The 20613-nt window shown below is 33.4% G+C and overlaps 2 protein-coding genes across 7 annotated transcripts in view; both read left to right on the top strand.

The window, feature by feature from the left end:
* Positions 1–20613, top strand: part of LOC127809667 (sodium/hydrogen exchanger 7) — a 156853-nt gene that overhangs the window by 72769 nt on the left and 63471 nt on the right. For 2 of the 6 annotated variants that reach the window (XM_052348649.1, XM_052348652.1), the window contains 8 exons: positions 2187–2489; positions 3530–3627; positions 3832–3963; positions 4049–4267; positions 4378–4584; positions 4976–5240; positions 6513–6817; positions 7124–7714. In XM_052348649.1, coding sequence (XP_052204609.1) covers positions 2187–2489; positions 3530–3627; positions 3832–3963; positions 4049–4267; positions 4378–4584; positions 4976–5240; positions 6513–6817; positions 7124–7444 — 1850 coding nt within the window. In that variant the 3' untranslated portion in view covers positions 7445–7714. Of the gene's footprint in view, positions 1–2167; positions 2490–3529; positions 3628–3831; positions 3964–4048; positions 4268–4377; positions 4585–4975; positions 5265–6512; positions 6818–7123; positions 7715–20613 lie in introns of those variants that run through there. The other 4 variants (XM_052348651.1, XM_052348653.1, XM_052348650.1 and 1 more) reach the window with 4 other exon arrangements.
* LOC127809954 (sodium/hydrogen exchanger 7-like) overlaps positions 15445–20613 on the top strand; it is a 42158-nt gene continuing 36989 nt past the window's right edge. The window contains exons 1-3 of the mRNA XM_052349154.1: positions 15445–15771; positions 17853–17903; positions 18026–18117. Coding sequence (XP_052205114.1) covers positions 15570–15771; positions 17853–17903; positions 18026–18117 — 345 coding nt within the window. The 5' untranslated portion in view covers positions 15445–15569. The remainder of the gene's footprint in view (positions 15772–17852; positions 17904–18025; positions 18118–20613) is intronic.

Raw genomic sequence — 20613 nt, 5'->3', positions numbered from 1 at the left:
TGTATTCGATCCAAAATCGTAACACTCTCAGTACCCAGATCATTTGATGCTTGTCTTACATACATTTTATGCTTCCTTTGATAGTGTGAAAGCCTTTGATTTATCTTCTAAATATGCCAATATAACAATTCTTTGTTGAAGAAAAGGCATGTACTCAGTAATGTAAAATCTTTTATTTTATGTTGTCCATCATCATCATTAACGTGTATCCTATAGAATATTTCCTATTCCATTCACAAATATTTACCTAGCAGATACACTAATTCTCACCTTTTTATGAGTAAAAATAATAATGCATTAAAAGAATACCATAAAAATCTTGTGTTGCAGATTCTCAGTTTTCGTCTTGTATTCTGCTATACCTACATTGGTGATGATGCAAAGAATCAACCACCAATATATTTATAAAGAAAATGCACTAGGTGGCTAGAAAACCTTGAACTTCAAATTCTGGGATTGACCTTCTGCAAAAAGGCACGGTGAGACTTCCCCAGGGCTGGTGGGGAAAGCCACACTGATGCCTAAATCAAGCACGGAGCAATAGTAGAAGAGTATGAGAGCTAGTGATAGCTTGAAATCGTAATTGAGATTGCTTATCCCGAAGGAGAGATCCTCCTCGATTTGTAGTAGTTTAGAGATAAGCCTTCGGTTAGGATTAGGTCTACTTGTTAGAGTGTGACTAGAAATGATAATCCTAGACAAATTTGGAGGGATTAGGAGTAACCCTTGCAAACTGCCTTCCGAAGATGTAGGAGAAGGTTATCCCAAGTTTATCTGGATTAAGACTAATCACTAGATTTTATCATGTTTGACTTTATCCCCTTAATCCTAGGATAAAATCCTAGTCGGATTGGGTAATTCAATCACAAATTGGATTGGTTTTCCCTCAGGTCAGTGGAAGACCCCCTTTGTGGGTCGAGCCAGGCCTAAGTAGAACTCTGAGGCTGAGGGTGGCCTATTCAAGTTGGACCGATATTGAGGGTGGCCTGGTTAAGTTGGACCAAGGCCAAGGGTGGCATGCATACACGTGTCGCACATGTAATTTCTGAGTATATCAATTCGATACTTCTCCTGACAGCAATTAACACGAGGAACTTTACCCAATGACTTGTAAGGTTCTACCATTTGAAGTTCTAAATGACTATCTTCACTTGCTTACATGGGACAATGATGTAAGACAGATCTGATGTTATGAGAATACCTACTGAAGGCTTTGGGAAAATTGTTGAGAAGGCTAGCGTTTAGATATGTAATGGGTTGGGAGGGGGGAATTTTAGAGGTAAAAGAGGCTGAAAAGATGAATTTCGAGGGTTGAAAACAGGTCTGGAAGCAAGGTTCTGAAAATAATATTCTGAAACTGAAGATGAGGGAAGAGAGGGAGAAATAGGTTCTAAGCATCACACCTAGGGTTAGAATTGCATCACACAATTCAAATAAAGCATAACATGCTTAGAGAACATTGTTGTTAATTATTCTATTCACTCCTAAATAAGAGGGATTAGTATTTATAGGGCTCTAGTAATGCTATTCCTACTAGGGTTAGGAGAATCCTTTTTCTATTAGGAAAACTAAACAAAAACTGAAACTGATAATAATAAAAGTAGGAAAAGACCATAAATAAAACCTAAACACATAACCAGAGTTACCATAGGAAACATATGTAGAATGATAAAATACCCTAATGCACAAAACATCAAAACTAAGGGTGACAGCTCCCAAGAGTGACCTTCTTCATCCAAAAGATCCCAAATTAATGCCTGGCACTTAGTACCAGTTTTAGGACACCTTTTATGTCTTTAGAGGTTCACACCAATTCTGGAAAGACCAACAATCTGGAAGTTTGAGATTGAGGAAATTTAGACAACTTCTCTTCTACTGATACTGGGTTTCTCCTAAAAATGAAGGCTTTTTTTTTTTTGGTTGTTTATTACTTTTATTCATATTGTAATAATTGGAACTCAGACTCTGTCATTAACCAACACTTCTAAATTATTGATCCTTTTATTCTTTGCTTCAATTAGTATATACATCCCTATTGCTGAAACCTGACCTTAGATTAACAGAACAAGCAACATGCTGTCAGATGTTAATGAATTTGATTTTTAACATCCATTTTGAATTTTATTGTGTATTATGTTCTGAAATTAACTTCCATTAATAATTCAAGGCATCACATTCAATCTTAGGCGTTCAAGCTGCTTACTGGGGAATGCTTGATGAGGGAAGGATCACACAAGCTACTGCAAATATGTTGATGCAATCTGTGGATGAAGCAATTGACTCAGTAGCTTATGAGCCTTTGTGCGACTGGAAAGGTTTAAAAGCTCATGTTAATTTCCCAAATCATTACAAGTTTCTTCAGACAAGCATCTGCCCGCAAAAATTGGTTACATATTTCATAGTGGAAAGATTGGAATCTACTTGTTACATTTGTGCTGCATTTCTCCGAGCTCATAGAATCGCTCGGCAGCAACTGCATGACTTCATTGGTAAGAATGTTCTATGATCTTTTGTGTTTTAGGTTATCATCCCTTTATCAGTTACACTGCTTATCACTTTCTAGTGATTCATAGTTCCGAGGTACTAAAAGTATTTATTTTTAGATAGAAAACAGAGAACATCTTCTATAGACTAATTGCACTTTCAAAATAGAGTATATTACACTGACTGCCCCTGAGGTTTGGCCTAATTATAGAGAGTGCCCCTCACATTTGGAAATGGCAATGACCACCCTTGTTGTTAAAAATAGGGTAAATTGACTATTTTACCCCTGGGTTATCTCCCCTCTCTTTCTTTCCCTACACTATATAAATATCTATGTATAAATTTTATTTGACGAAAATATATTTAGAAAATCTAATACTAAACTAAAAATATATATATTTGTCTAAAAATATATATTGTGTTTGCATAAATTATATTATATATTTCAAAAATGTGCTAAAAAATTTAAAAATAAATAAATAAGCTAAAAACATATAATATATGTATATATTCTAAAATTTTAAAAAAAGTTGGGTTCAACAAAATCGCTGAACCTAGATGGGTACCCTTAGGAGGAGGGACAGAAGGAGCTGGGGTAGTGGATTTGGGCAGCTTTGCCAGAGCATCTCTTTGGTGAACTGAATTCACTTAACTTCAGTTCAGAATTGTTGTTGTCTAAACCAGCGCTGCCATCTAAGAGTTGCATGTTGACCAAAAGAAAATAAGTATTCCAAGTGCACAAAGGAAGAAAGCTTAAATTGTTAAAACATCAACTCATCTAAAAACATAAGCTATTGGAGAGTGGGAAGGTTATTTTACCTTTTAACAATTTCTTACAATTGGCAAGAGTAAAAGTTATACTAATTCCTGTAAATGGTAAATTTTAGCTGACTAAGGCCTATGGATAACATTGCATAGCTTCATGAAAATTGTATTTGTTTTATCTCTTCGTCAATTAATGCTTTCAGCACATCATGGAGACATTTTTTCTTTTTTTGCTGAGAATCATGGAGAAAATGTTATATTGTGTTTTTGTCAATTTAAGGTGATAGTGAAGTTGCATCAATGGTCATCAATGAAAGTGAGGTCGAAGGAGAGGAAGCAAGAAAGTTCTTGGAAGATGTTCGTGTTAGTTTTCCTCAGGTTTGCATCCTCAAACACCCTCATTAGATGTTTATGATCATCAATTATACTAGGTTCTCCTTTGAATTGATTATCAGAGCATCATGCCAAGATAGGTCTTCTCTTATGAATGTCTCCTTAGAACATGTTATGTTGCTTGTGGTTTGATATATTTCTTAATGAAGGAAAGGGTTGTGAAAATTTTGATGTTGGGAACATGTTCAGGTTCTTCGTGTCGTGAAAACAAGGCAAGTAACATATTGCGTGCTTAATCATTTGAGTGAGTATGTCCAAAATCTCGAGAAGGTTGGGTTGTTGGAAGAGAAAGAAATGATTCATCTTCATGATGCTGTCCAGGTTCGTTAAAAAGTATTTCATGGCATTCCCTTTGTATATGATATTTTTTTAATGCATTTGAGAGCAATATTCTAGTGTATTACAGACTGACTTGAAACGGCTCCAAAGGAATCCTCCTTTAGTTAAAATTCCAAGGATAAATGATTTAGTTAGTGCCCATCCTTTGTTGGGAGCACTTCCTTCCGCCATACGTGGGCCACTTTCAGAGTCTACCAAAGAAATAATGAAACTACGAGGTGTGACGCTCTATCGAGAGGGTACCAAACCAACTGTTATTTGGCTCATTTCAAATGGAGTAGTGAAGGTAATTAGACAAACGGCATCAATTAGAATCTAAGGAATTAACTTCACTGCCTTCAACTTCTCTCTCTGTAAGTTCTGAATCTAAATTTGTGACGTGATTCTGATTGGCAGTGGAAAAGTAAGAGCTTAAGAAATAAGCACTCATTACATCCAACATTTACCCATGGAAGTACTCTGGGCCTCTATGAAGTGCTGATTGGCAAGCCGTACATGTGTGACATGATCACTGATTCTGTGGTACTCTGTTTCTTCATTGAAGCTGAAAAGATACTCACATTGTTCAGATCTGATCCAGCAGTTGAGGATTTTCTCTGGAAGGTTTGATCATATCAGGGTTCATTTTAATCACCATGAAACATTGGCCTCATTTATTTGCACTGCACTCTTGAAATGTGTTAACTTGGTATATCATCTTGGTCTAGCTTGCAAGGTCATCATATTAGATTTAGAATTGTATATGCATCGGTAAGTTATGAATACAGGTTAAGGATGTGACTTATCATATCTTGTGTTTTCTTGTTTTAGCTTTCTGATTTCTGTAGAGCTGGGAAAGGGAATCTAGAGTGATGTTTGTTTTCTCATATCCCCTAGAAAGATGTTTCATGGAATTTGCTAATACCACTTATCTATTTTTTTTTTTTTTGTTTATATCTTTTGTTTGTTTCGTTTGCACTACTAAACTAGAAGTTTTTCCTCAAATTTTTGGCAGGAAAGTGCTATCATTCTTGCCAAATTCATGCTTCCTCAAATTTTTGAGAAAATGACCATGCAAGATCTAAGAGCTCTTGTTGCAGAAAGGTCAATAATGACTATACACATAAGGGGAGAAATTGTAGAAGTACCTTACCATTCTGTTGCCTTTCTATTAGAAGGATTTGTGAAAACACAAGGTGTCAAAGAGGAACTGATTACATCTCCTGCAGCACTACTGCCTTCATGTGGGGACCTAAACTTCCTTGGATCGGAAACCTCAGGTGATTGAGACTCAATTAGTAGAGGTATTTCTTCTCGTTTCTGCTTCTGGCTGGGTTCCAATGATCTTCTTTTGGATTAAAAGATCTGAAACTCAGCATGCTGTTAAACATGTTTCCTGTGGGGTTTTGTTCTTATTTCTCCTGACACTGTAATTCTGATTGTTTGCTTTTGGATATGAAAATTTTGAAATTAACTACCTGTTTATAACTATGTTTTTTTTCTTCTCCATTTTGGTATGTCTGTTTTAACTTTTTTGTTTTTCACTTTCCATGCCTACCCCACCTAGCAGGATTAAGGTTGAGACTGGTTGTTTTTCACTTACCATGAGGTTAGTTGTGTTTGCAGAATTAGTTCTTGTTTCTGCAGCAAGGATTTATCTGATGTCTTTCCTAAGGTCTCACTCACAGGTTTACAGTTTCTAATTATTAGTAATGTTTTCTCCTGCCTGTGGTTCAGCTGACAGTGGATAATTATCACACAAGAGTCTGTTCTTGCTTCAGCCACAACCATAGTTCAGATGTTTTTGTTCTGGGGCTGATATTAAATTACTGTTTGTAACGAATACTGACCCCTCCTTTTTTTATATATATATTTATCTCATTTTCATTTCCCTATTCATTTGGCACAATATACAAGTGATACCGTGAAGAAATTTATATTATCCAATCTGAGTCGCCTGGTTCAACAGCTGAACTCACAGAAAGAGGATCATATACTTTTCTGGAAAGGAGACGTTTTATATTGCAATGCTGTTAGCAGTATATCATTGAATTTTTCCACCTGATTCTTCAAGGGAAATAGCTTTCTTAGACTATTTGGCCTATTCTCAGTAAAGCTACGACGTGTACATATGCATGTGAAAGGCTTTCAGAAATGTTGAGCTGATGGTTTTAGTTTTCTGACTGTTTTTGCATCCATAATCACTTCTTTTGCACTATGCTTTTTGTTTTTTCTATGAGTTCTAGGTCTTTCTGTTCCAATTCTGTATTGGGCAGCTGGCCTTTATTTTGATTTACAATTAAAATGATTATTTCTTGCTTTGTTGTTAATTGTAAGCTGTTTGCAGCTCTTTTTTGCTTGCATCAATAAATTGTTATTGTAATTTTCTTTTGATTGTCTTTATTTTTCCTTGTAATTAAAGAGTTATATTAAAAAAGTAGCCTAAAAAATTGTTATGAAATTATTTGAACTATGAACTCTTTTGAATGAAATTTACTGCGCACAGGGATTGGGGGGTTTGTAATCCTTTTGTTTTCCATACTCGATAGCAGGTGCCAAGCAAAGCAGCTTTTCTCACCAGGGATCCTGGTATCACGTGGAGACAAGAGCCAGAGTAATTATATTTGACATTGCTGCGTTTGAAACCAACAGAGTTCTACAGAGAAGGTCATCTTCATTGTTGTCGCATGTAATTGATCACCCCACTAGTTCCCTAAGCAAAGAGCATAGCGGCCTTATGAGTTGGCCTGAAAATTTCTTCGAGACAAGATATCATCAGCAAAGTCCCAATAAGGCTGGTGAACAAGCAACCAACTTGTCTACCCGGGCAATGCAGTTAAGCATGTTCGGCAGCATGGTATATTCAGTCTCTCTCTTCCTTTACTCAACGTTTAAAAGTTAACACTTCTAGGATTAAAAACTCAAGAGCAGAGCATATTTTTTCCACTTAAAACTTGTACATGGGGTTCTGGGGCAACTTGATTCCTCCTTTTTTGAGTTTTTTTTTTTTTGTGGTGTTTGTTGGTGGGGTGGGGGGGCGCTATGCTGTCTTGATGAAAACAGCAAAGCGAGGGAACTTTGGTAGTTAATTCTGAATGCTTGTATATGTTCAAGTTTGTGCTACTATTTTGAACTTACTACCTACATTTTTTTCGTTCATTAGGTCCGCCAACGGCGTGCCCCAAGCTTCCCAAGTACTCGAGCAAACTCATTGCATAGCCAATCGTATCCACGAGTCCCGACTAGTCAGGGGCAACCTCTTGTTTCTGTGAGGTCAGAAGGATCAACCACAGTGAGAAAGCGCCATGAAGTAGTCTTTACAAGTCAAAATCCTAATCCTATTCCTGCACGACAACATCAAAGCTCGAACATTGAGGAGAACCGTAGGATCAATGACTCGAGTGATGATTCTGGCGCAGAGAATGATGAACTGATCGTCAGAATTGACTCACCAAGTAGTCTTTCTTTTCACCAGGTTTCTTGAGATGACTTCTTTACATCCTGATTATGTTTATCTATTTATGCCTCCATTGCAAAATATAGATATGATTTCTTTTTTTTATTCACTTAGGATGTGTAAGCTTCGCCTAACTAATTCTCATCGGCGGGTGAGCTTCTCTCCTGATGCACCCTCGAATAAATCTGGATATAGATACAGTTTATACACACTTAAAACTGGATATTCAACACAGTTTATGTGGGACTTAACTTTCAGTCTTATTGCTGTCTTCCAATAATAATTTTATCTTCTAAATCGCCGCATTGATTCAAATTTCGATACTCTATGTAAAACTTCAAGTGTTTTATCCTTATAGTATCAATAGGGACAATATAAATGATGTTTGTATTTGTTAAATCAAAAACATATATAGAAAGTTAATAATAAGACATCCATTAAAGGCTTTCTCCTGAAACAACCAGAATTGAGCATTCAATACAAAAGTGGCCCAACTTAACAGTATACTTTATTGAAATTAATTGGCTTTTATTTTAATACTAATAGTATATTTCACATCTCATTTTAATAATTATTTTTATACATTTAAGATTATTATTTCCATAGAAGTATTAAGTAAATTATTATTACATATATATGTATATATATCTGACCGTCATGTAAAACGAAGGAAGTTTTGGATTGTAAAATAGCAAATTTAATCGGAACTATCTTGAAATTATAACTAAAAATTATACCTCATACTCTCTCTTGCTCGTTCTGTGTGTGTGTACAGAAAAGGAGGGATAATATAATATGGGTAATGAAAGCATAATATCTATTTACAAAATCATTTTTTGTTTTGACTGTTATTTCTCTCTGTTTCTTATATATCTAAGAAACATGTATAAATGTTCACTCTTAAAAGAAGGTAAAAAAAAATTCAAAACTTAATAATCTTATAATTATGAATATATATTAATCTGTCACATGAATTACATTAAAAGGAACTTGTACTTCTCTTTAAATCCCCTTAAACCAAACATTCCAAATTAATTCAGTTTCAATTTAATGAGCATTCCAACTACCGACCCAGTCAAAGAGTTCGTTCCATCTCTCCAGTGGCAGTGTGCACTTTGTTGACTTCCAACTTATGCCTTGAAAAATGATAATAGCTAGCAAAGCGCCAAAAAAAAAAAAAAAAAAAATGTTGCTTTGTGTACTCTTGGTCGCTTTAAACTGATGGTTATTTTATTCCTCGATACATCCTAGATTCTTAACCTTCTAGAGCTTTCAAATGCATACAAATATGAATTTTATATTTATTTGTGAAATATATATTTTACAAATTGTTTAGGAAAATTTTTATATTCAAAATATATATATGGAAACATAAAATATTTTGTGTTAAGATAAAGCCAAGCACTAAAAAATTTTACAATCTTTTGTTTATCCTTTAGTTAATCTTAATAACTAATGGATTAACTAAATGATAAACGAAAGAAAATAGAAAAAAAATAAAAGAAATAATATTAATTCTTATTTCTATGCCTATAATAATATTTTCCAAAAAAAATATTTCTCTATCTTACATCAGTTTTCCCTTGTTGGAGAAAACACCTCCTCTAATTTTTTGAATCTGTCTGCTCAACCTAGAGGGATTCACCCAATGAATAAGAAAACTTTGAATGTGTTCATCTCTGTCATGAACATTCTGTTCCTACAAAATAGTGTCAAATTTTTATCTATGTGCATGGCAGAAAGGTAATTATAATGGGATCTTGGACTCGAGAATTGGTCCAATAGTTGGGTCTTCAACAGGTTTAGTGAGAGGAAGGATCATTTGTGAAACATGAAGTATGAAGTAGAAGAATGAATGGGCAAAGAGAAAACGAGTCCTGAGTATTTCTTAAGGCAAACATCAGGAGATTCTTCAATTTTCTGACATGTTTCCTGCTAAGGTTCCTAATTAGGAATTTCCTCATCTACTAGAAAAATATTTGTTCTCACCCCATGTTTAGGCTCTTTTTGGTTAGGAATTTTAACGTCCTATTCTTCTACTGCCTCTTTCTTAAAGTTTTTTTATTTTTATTTTTTTATTACCATCAATTACATGTGGGCGAGAAGCATCTCATCTTCACGTTAATGAAAGAACCAGAAAGACGATTAACATCCTTGTCATAATGCAATCAGATCAAGTCTTGCACAAGCCATGCTTTGGAAGTTTGCTTGACAATCAAATTCAAGTAGTCAATAGATTTTTGTTGTTAGGACATAAATTGAATAAAAAATTACTTTGTGAACTTTTTTCCAGAGAAAGACATTGCAGAGTAGGTGTGTAACACCCCCCACATACTCGAGGCGAGTTATGTTTTAGAAAATTTTGAATTTTTTTTATTCAAATTACATCATTCTTGAAATTTTCTTAGACCTATCTAGTGCTCAGTGAAATAATTTATACACTAGATATAAAATCTTATAAAGCGGAAGTTGAAATCGAACATGATCATAACATTTTATACATAAACAACCGAACATAGTACTTGTTATAAAATTCTCACAATACATAAGCTTCTAAAGATAATTTAAAACGTACATAATACTTGAAATATTCATACTACAACATAACATAGTACACTCGCTCATTTCTCAACGACTCGTGTCATTACACATCTTTGACTTCCATACTATCACTGCAAGTCCCGACTGGAACGTTGAATATTTTATAGGCAAAACCCAGATTAGATGATAAACCATCTAAGTAAGGGTACAAAATATTTTATCATGTGTGTATGCAATGTCTTACTCATCGTAGGTGTCAATTGCACCTTTCATGCTACCTATCATTTTTTTACGGCCACCTCTTTCAAAGTCGGGGTATATGGGGGCACCCTTGGTACAGTAACGGTGCTAGTTCGTAGTCTCTACAGCCACGATGCACGTGATCAATAATATCAACGTGTACATATGCATTTCATAGCATGTTATGTGTGCAGTCTACGTGATAGATACATATTAGAGTATGTCAATATAATGAAAGCATTCTCGAAGATCGGATTTAAACATAAACATTTATAATCGTACTAAATTTGTAATAGTACACTTACTTATCACAAATTAAGCTATCTTGATAAGCGTGACGATCTCGATAAACGTGTCAATGATATCAACGTGTACTCCCTACGACCACAATGCACGTGATCAATGATATCAATGTGTACATATGCATTTCATAGCATGTCATGTGTGCAGTCTACGTGATGGATACATATCAGAGCATGTCAATATGATGAAAGTATTATCGAATATCGGATTTAAACATAAACATTTATAATCGTACTAAACTTGTAACAGTACACTTACTTATCACAAATTAAGCTGTCTTGATAAGCGTGACGACCTCGATAAACGTGTCGAGCGAGATATTTCCCACTGCTCGTGCTCCAAGGATTCCTAAAACATTAAATTTATTCCAGAATATTAATTTACTATTTTTCTCACAATTTCCACAATTTCTCCTTATTTTCTAAGTCTTATTTTCTCAAAAATTCATGATAAATATCTAAATCCTCATTTAACCCAATTTTTTCCTCACTGATATTCTCAAAATAACATTTCTAGCCTTCTGGAATTTTCTTGAAATTTTCTAGATTAAATTCCTATTTTTTTCTTATTTCTATAATAATAAAATTAATTAAATAAATAATTAATTTAGCATTTTCCGAAAAAAATTTCACAAAATAAGACATAAACGAAATTCTAGATTTTTTGAAAATTTTCCAAAATTTTTGCAAAACTTTTCCTATTTCTTTTTATTTTTTTTCTTCTTTTCTTTTCTTTTCTTTCTTTTTCTTTCTTTTTTTTCACCTAGCGCGCGCCGCCTCCTCACGCCCTGGCGCGTGCAGCCACGCGCCTGTGCCTGGTTCATCTTCTCCGGTGGATGCTTCGCCGCCGCCGACCCTCCAGTTGCTCCAAGCTTCGAAAAAAGCTTCCCTACCCTCTAAACCCGACCCCCTGATCTCGAAAATAGCTTCAGAATTAAAAATAAAAATAAAAATAAAAATATTTAGATTTGCTTGATGAAACCTCGGCTCCGACGAAGTCGCGATTTTCCGTCGAAGCTTCGTTTCCTCGCTTCCACTGCTCCGTTGGCCACCAAATGCTCTAGAAATCTTACCCCATGATACAAGGATTAGAATCCCACTCACCAAACTCTCAAATACTGCCCTAAACACTCGATCTTTGAAGTAAAATTTTCGATGCAAAGGGGCTGCTCGAGCGTAGCTATTTATAGTCAAAACGTGCCGCCAGCTATCCTATCAAAAGCGCCACGCGTCCTAGAAGCCATCCCGATGTCCGTTGAAGCATTAAAGGCCTCCATCACCTCTGGTTGCTTGTTGCAGGTGCAACCAGAGCATGGCCATCGCGTCTGCTCCAATTTTGCTGATTTTTTAACTTTTTTTTATATAATATAATATACATATATACACACAATAGTATAAAAAAAATCCTTATTTTAATACATAATATAATTTCTGGTATTTTAACTATGATTAACTATATACTTCATGTAATGAATTTAACTATGATTAAACTATATACTTTATGCAATATAAATAAATTTAATTACAATCTAAATAAATATACCTTACCCTATTAAATTTATCGATAAACACTAAAATTCTACTAATTCTCTAGAATCTTAAAATACCAAAATTTTGATTATTATTTACGATATTTCAAAGTATTACAAGGTAGACAACGGGCATAAAAAATTAGGATTGAACCATATTTAATTGTACTAACTTATAAGACACCATAACATATTTGATAGTATTTTACTCGATAAGATCAAAAGCCCATTACTAAGAAATAAAAAATGTTTATAATATAGAGATCCCCAAATGGCCTCTTTGCATCAATCTTTTTTGTGCCCTAATTTCTTTACCATCATTGATCGGTGCTAATTCGTCAAAAACTATTGGCCCAAAATAGTAATAAGTAATAACCCAATCGCCGGAAATCATGGAAAAGTAGCGACAAACCCTTTCTACCTTGGGATGCCTGTGTTGAGACATGGAGCTAAACGCACCGAAGAAGGCAAGCAAGACCAAGACTTTGAATAGAATGTAGGCAGATGGTTGGCCATTGAAGAAGAACTTGGGAACCTGGTGTCCATCAGCGAGTTCATAGAGGATGATTAATCCAAGAACAATAACAGAGGTGGTAAATAGGGTTGCATGCACTAGAAGAGCAATACGAGGAGTTTTAGCTTTGGAGAGACTTTGTTGATTTCCCATATTAGGCCATCTCCAACGCTGTCGCCATTTGCGTTCGCTAAGCTAGAAGTAGTGATCGAAGCCCAAATCACACCCTTCAACTTTGCTCGCCGTTGCCAAAAAATTGGCGAAGCTCAAATCCATTGCCAAGACTAGCGACCCTTTGTCTTCGCCATCTCTCCCCACCACAACGCTAGAAGAGGGGAATGGAAAAGACGTGACGATTGGCGGAAGTTGCAGACATGTTGAACAGCGGAAGAAAGGAACGAAAGTTGTAGAAGCCGAAAGGTTTGACGAGAAAATCGGCGGAGGTGTTGCGCGGAAGGGTTATCGGCTTGCATTGGGTTTGTGATTTTTTTCTTCTATTTAATTTTTTAATTATTTTGTAATTTTTTTTCTTGTTTTTCTTCTCTTTTTTATTTTATTTTTGTATTAAATAATTGATATTGTGTATTTAGTTATTAATTTATATATTTAATTATTAATTTTATATATTTTATTATTAATTTTATTTATGTGTGTATCTGATTTTGTTTATTTAATTTTGTATTTGATTATTTTATGTATTTAATTATTAATTTTGTGTATTAGTAAAAATTATAAATAAAGTAAAATAAATAAAATTAAAATTTATTAATAAATAAATAAAATAGAGAGTGAAATAGAAAAGAGAATAGGGAATATGGTTAGAGCAGGTATAATTTTTTAGGTAAAATAAAATACGGAGTAAATTATTTATAATATAATAAGGATTGAGACAGGAAAATGGATTGGAGGTGGTCTTACTAAGCAACGCTTTAGGATTTGAGAAAAAGAGAGAGAAGAAGAAGAAGAAGTATTACAATAGTTAAGTTATAATACTGCATGTATCGTATTAACATCAAAACACACATCATGCTCATAAATTTAAAAAAATTATGCAAATTACATGATACAATAATTAAGCATGTACTTGAATCCATCAAAAATTAAATCATAAAAAGAATTATTAGTCAAAAATGAAAATATCAGAATCTAATTTCAAATCTATTAGGCAAAGAGCATCCCACCAGCGGCCACCCTTGCAAGCTCCACTGCCAGCCGCCCGCCACCGCGCGCCATCCTCAGTCACCCGCGTGCCACTGCGACCTTAGCCGTTGCTTTGCCGCCACCCGTTGCTCACTGCTTGTGGCCATGGCTGCCCCTAGATCTCTTTCTGCACTCTCTCTTCTCACACTCTTCTCCTTAAGTTCTCATTTCCTTCTCCCATTTCTCCCAAAGCCTCTGCCAATTTATAGGCAGCTCACTAGCTCCACGAGATATATATATATATATATATTATACATCACATTTATTGTCACATCTTATCTCAGATCTCTTACCTTACCTACTCTAGATTTCTTACAGATTTTTTTCTCAAATCTTGCTGCCAATTGCTTTGCAATTTATAGCAAATCTTGGCTATTGAAGCTTGACAGAAGCTAGGACACCACACACATGCGTGCGCATATATATATATATTATATAATACACTTATGATATAAAAAAAATACACATTAAACCTCAAATATTAAATTAATTTGCATTACAATACTTAAAACTCAAAATTAATAACTCAAGACTTACTCGATAAGTATAATTTTGCCTCTGCACTCTCACAAGACTTTTGTTTCATCTTGAAACCATCTCAGGGTTCATCATTGCATAAAACCAAAGTCTTCTCGGAGTTTTGTTAACTTTTCGAAAGTCTTTTATGATCGTTCAATTTTTCAAGCCTAATCATACTTGTACTAAAAAGTGTTTTTGATTTGATTTCTTTTGTAGTCATAAATTTTATCTTAAGACATTTGTCAATGATATATCGTTTTCTTTAAACATTTATGTTTCGAGGTACTGTCTTCTATTGATTCGGTTGTTTAAAATTAATAAATTGCCTTCTAGATCTTTGAACTTGACTTTTCTAATATCACGAAATATGAAATATTATTTATTTTGATTTGGGGTATTACAACATCGATATAAGATATCATTTTGTACAAGAAATTCTGAAAGAATGAGAGATATATATTCAGAAGATCTGAACCATTGAAAATTCTACTGATATGATAACTAAGGTTGTGATAGCGTTTAAGTTCTAACATTGTTTGAATTTGATTAATATCCTTATTATTTGAAGTTGGTGCTACGAAGCGTATTTAAAGACACTATTCATGATAACTTTTTTGAAGAAAATTTTGAGAAATTTGAGTGGGATTTGGGAGATCTGATCAAGGTAGAGATTTGTTGTCATGGTGGAAGCTCTCCTAATCCCACATCGTTGATTGAGTGGGTTGGAAAAGTGCATATTTTGTATAAAAAGGGCTCTATACCACAATTATATTTATTTCTCTTTTTTTGTATTTATCTCTTTGAAGTTAGTGAAATATTTTTTGATGATGTCCAATGACGTAGGTCAAATTGGTCGAACCTCGTTAATTTCTAGTGTTCTATTTATTTTTAAATTTAATAGTTGTTGTCGGATATTATCTACAATAAACTTAATTTTGAGAAAAGTAGTCTGATTTTTTCCCCATTAATACCTTTATTGTTATTGGATACTTAACATTATATAATCCACCAAATTTGAGAGAAAAGAATAGAATAACATGTAAGCCCGATTTGGCAGAAAGGAATAAGAACCCAAGAAAACAATCATCTTCAATTTGGCACCAAATATAGATTTGGTATTTTATTGAAAACTCTTTCTGTTTTAACTGCTCTCTCTCTCTCTCTCCGAGTTCAAATCGCAATCACTTTATTTGGTGCCCATATAGACAGGAGTACATTACATGTGTTTGCTACTGTGTTTCTTTCTTCGTGAATAGACTGAATTGAGGTTGAATTGGTGGTGGAGATTGACGGATTGAGGCGAAGGAATGGCTTCGGTGGCGGAGGACGGGCCGTTTCCGATGAGGCTCGCGGCAGAGGCGGAGAGTTCGACTTCGAATCCGACGGATGCTGTGATCTTCGTAGGAATAAGCTTGGTCTTGGGAATTGCGTGCCGACATCTCCTCAGGAGCACCAGAGTACCATACACCGTGGCTCTTCTCACTCTCGGCATCGCCCTCGGTTCTTTAGGTCCGCGCCACTGATTTCTGAGCATTTCGTGCCTGCTTTTCTGTCTCAGTTGTTACGTTCTGCTTAAAATTTGAACTTACTCAGGGCCGTTTGATATTGCCGTCTTTCCCGTTACTTTGCTTCTGTTCCCGGCGTTCTTGTAATGGAAGCCAGGACTTTTTGTTTTGTTACTATTGAAACATAGAAATGAAAATACTCGGACACAAACAAACAAAAAGAAAAGTATCTTCAAACACTTTTGTCCGGAAGGATGCCCAATCTATGTACATCTATAAAACTAAAAAACATGAACATCTTCATCACCAGCTCAGCTCTCTCCGACTCTTTCAGGGATTGTGGGTCAGAATCAGGAATGATGGTGGGTTTGTTTGAGGTGTATCAGTGTGACACTTCTCGCCTCCACTGCACTTATTTGATGTTGGTGTTGGGTCCACAATAGAACAAATTTAGTAGCTTGAAATATTGCTTATATTTTCCTTCCAGAAGTACTTGTGTGAAACTTGTATATTGTCAAAATAAAGAAAGATAAATTTTGGAAAGATAAAGTAGAAAAGGCTGTTTAGATTTGTTAGGATCAAATCACACACAAAAATGAAAGGAAAGATGTTACAAAAATTTAATGTGGTTCAGTCTCAATAGACTTATGTTCATAAATGCAAAATAATATGAGAAATTTATTCAATCAAAAATAGTATAGTTTTTTATTGGAAAGGCTTGAAATAGTATAGTCTCAATAGACTTCTTTTTTTCTACCCCAAAATCACTCATATCATCCACCTAACAGTATCTTTCAATTTTAGCAGATTGAAACGTATTTGGTCAAGACATCTGTTTAGATACATTGTAATAATTTATAGTATTATCAATGATTAAGCAATTTGTCCAATAAATATTTGATAATTTTAATGTAGTCCCTTTTAAATTATAATTCTTATAATTTAAATCCAAATCTTATTTTGTAACCACCAGAGACACCTGGTTGAACTCAATTAAATTAAGCTCCAATAATTCAATTTTGGCCCAATTAACTCTTGACCGATCAAAATTAATTTATTAATTTTATTCTATTCCACTAAAAGAACGAAATTGCACTCTCAAGTCAATTGAAATTACTGAAGTAATAAAATCAATAATTTTATTCTCTAACAAAATGATCCTATACATGACCTTCGTTGATCATTTAGAATATTTGAAATTGAGTTAAAATGTCCAGAGAGCTCTTTCAAAATATTTATAATTCCTCAAGTCTCATTTTTGATTCGACAATTGATCGTGATCACATCACGATAATAATTTGACTAGAATCGCCAAATTACCGAGTTCATATTTAATTGTCTATTGAAAAATCTATTGAGTTAATGATTGTACCTTATATAGGTGACGGATTCCGTATTATAAATATATGTTCCTTGTTACTTCACTTTAATTCCCAAAGTATTGAAGTATTGACTAATAATTTTAATCTCACTTATTAAGACTTCAAAGAAGTTCAAGTTGATAATCAAATTCCATTATTTACTCAGGATTAGGGTCTTGTGTACAATATGTTAAATATAATTTAATTTAACCTGATCATCTTCACAAATTAAATTCAATTTGGTTCAGTCCAATATATCTAAAATATATTTTTAATTTTATTGCGAAAGTCAAAGATAAATTTTCAGTAAAATTAAAACGACCTTATCAGAATAAAGTGTTTGTAATTTATTTACTGATCATACGTGGACAATAAATTTAGATCACATTATAAATTGAATCTTCATGTACTTAACAATTTAAGTACTCAATTTATAACATCTTTAGAATCATCGAACAATTACTCAAAAAATTAATACACATTAATAAATCAACATTTATTAATTTATTTCAAATTAAATGTCGACAAAATACGTAAAGATATACTCTTGGGCACTAAGTATGGTCTAACAATCATGCCATGAATCCAATGTTATTGGAGAAATCCAGGTTAGGAGATTTAGACACCTTTGTGTTGCCTCTGAATTTCTGTTACTCTTTATTTATTTCAAATTATGTAATAAATCATAATAATTAAAGATTTTTAATAAATAAGTCACATGCAGAATATGGAACAAAGCATCAACTTGGGAAGATTGGGGATGGCATTCGTATCTGTGAGTCTATTTATATATATTTTACTTGAGTAATATAAACAAGTCATAATTCTTTGCTTCTGATTTAGGTTCCATTATATATATATATATATGTGTGATTAGCTGCGATCATTCTTGTGCAGGGGCACAAATTGATCCTGATCTTTTATTGGCTGTTTTTCTCCCTGCACTTCTTTTTGAGAGTTCATTTTCGATGGAAGTGCACCAGATAAAGGTTTTGTCATCTATCTACTTTCTCAACTTGAGCAGTTGTCGGTCAAGTAGTGGTGACTAGATAATTTTTTTTTACCCTCTGTGACTTTCTTTTATCCTCTCCAGTAATCCTGAATTACAATAATTTGCTTGTAACCATTGTATGTATCTATTGTTGTTGGCTCGTGTGCTCAGAACTGTGGGGAAATGTGTAAATGTTTTTACATTTTATTCTAAGAAGGCAGTGACAACATCTTTTTATCCATCTAGCGTCTTTTTTCTTTTTTATATTTTGTTGGCACTGTTTGACTAATAATTTGGTAAAGTGATCTTATGGCAACAAATTTCATTAACGCACTTTAAAGCTCCAATAAATCTGATGAAGTCATGAAGATTAGGATCACAAGATAACAAATAAAGATACCAATTTTATATGAATAGAAACTTTTAATCTTATCTAAATAAATGCATTTCAGTTTTATTAGGACATTTTTATTAGATTTTCTAATTGAATTTAAATGGTATTAGGTAGGAGTAGTTTTAAAAGATTTTTAGTTGTTTTAGGAGTTTTATCAAGCCTATTTATATATGGCTTATTGGTATATAAATAAGTGCTTAGTTAGACCTATTGTTTTGTTGCTCAATGCAAAGGCGATCTGGCCTTTGCTGTCATAATCATTCACTGTCTGGCAGCAATTTTCTGGTGTAACACACTTTTGAACAAAGAAAAATCAAAGGGGTTTAAATTATTAATGGAACTTTTTGCTTTCTTGCTTGTTCAATAAATTATTTTAGCACGTCTTTTATTTAATTACCAAATGATTCCTCGAAAACTCTAATGTGACAATTATGTCTACTTAATATACCTTTTTATTTTTTCTTATTAGTGAATATATCCACGTTCATTTATTTAACATAGAATTTTATCTTGTCATCATTTCCATGTTGTGTTGTATCTTTTTACATGCTTAGGTTGAGCATCTGATTGTCACAATAGGCATTTGACTTAAGATAAAATAATTCAAGATTTGAAAATCTTTTTAGATACCTTAAAATTCTTTTTACTGTCTTGAGATGAGATTTTTTGGGGTTGGATTGAAACCTAACACATAGGCAAATACTAAACATAATGCCCGGTCTACTAGCTGTCAAGTAAAGTAATGATCCAATCATATCTCTATAGAGCTTATTATCTATCAGTTGACCTAATTCATCTTTGTCTAAGTTTAATGAACTAGCCATGGAGTGGCTATGAGTTTACAATCTCGAATACTAAATTTTTTAAGATCTTTTATATATTTTTGTTGAGATATATAAATTCCTTCAACCTTTTATCTTATTTGCAATCCTATGAAGTATTTTAATTCACCCATCATGCTCCTTTCAAATTCCCCTTACATTAGATTTGCAAATTTATCACATAGAAATTTATTTGTTGATCCAAAGATTATATCATCTACATAAATTTGGACTATCAAGATATCTTTGTCATGACATTGAATGAATAGAGTAATGTTTATTTGTCTTTTTTTGAAACCCTTGTTTAAGATAAACTTACTAAGTCTTTCATACCACGCTCTATGAGCTTGTTTTAGACCATACAATGCTTTAGAGAGTTTAAAAACGTGGTCTTCATATTTTGGATTTTCAAAATTCGGGAGTTGCTCTACATATACCTCTTCATTTATGTATCCATTTAAGAAAGCATTTTTTACATTCATTTGATAAAGTTTGAATTCTTTGTAAAAGTAAAGGCTAACAACATCCTTATGGCTTCTAATCTAGCAACAGAGGCATAGCCTTATTTCTTATGACGATACCATTTTCATCTATTTTATTTCTAAATACCCATTTTGTTCCAATAGTTGGATGATCTTTAGACCTTGAAACTAATTTCCATACTTTCAATCTTTCAAATTGATTTAATTCTTTTTGCATTGCCATAATCCAATTTTCATCTTCTAATGCTTTCTTGACATTTTTTTATTCAATTTGAGATAATAAAGCTGCGTATTGACATTCATTTCTTATGGACGATCAAATTCTAATTCCCTTATATGGATTTCCTAATATTTATTTCCTTTGACATAATTTTTTTCTCTTGAAAAAATTGGTTCTTTTTCTTCATGATACTCATATTCTTCCATATTTATGGGATTATCTTCTAAAGCATTTGATTCTCCTTGATTCAATTATAATGTTTCAAGATTTTGATTAAGATCACTTTCGTAGTCTTCTTTAAGTTTCGGAACATCAATACTAATATCATCAACTATTACTTGAATTGTTTCTTCCACAACAAGTGTTCTTTTATTGAATACAGATATATTCTTTACTTTGAGAGGAGTAACCTAAGAATATCTCTTCATCACTTTTGGCATCAAATTTTTCTAAGAAATCTTTGTCATTATTTAGGATATAACAAGCGCTATCAAAAACATGAAAATGACCAACATTTGGTTTTCTACCTTTATATAGTTCATAGGGGGCTTTCTTTATAATAGGTCTTATGGATACT

This window comes from Diospyros lotus, chromosome 9 (assembly GCF_014633365.1).
Source record: "Diospyros lotus cultivar Yz01 chromosome 9, ASM1463336v1, whole genome shotgun sequence".
Lineage (NCBI taxonomy): Eukaryota > Viridiplantae > Streptophyta > Magnoliopsida > Ericales > Ebenaceae > Diospyros > Diospyros lotus.
The sequence above is the reverse complement of the archived record's forward strand: the minus strand, read 5'-3'. Positions and strand labels throughout refer to the sequence as shown.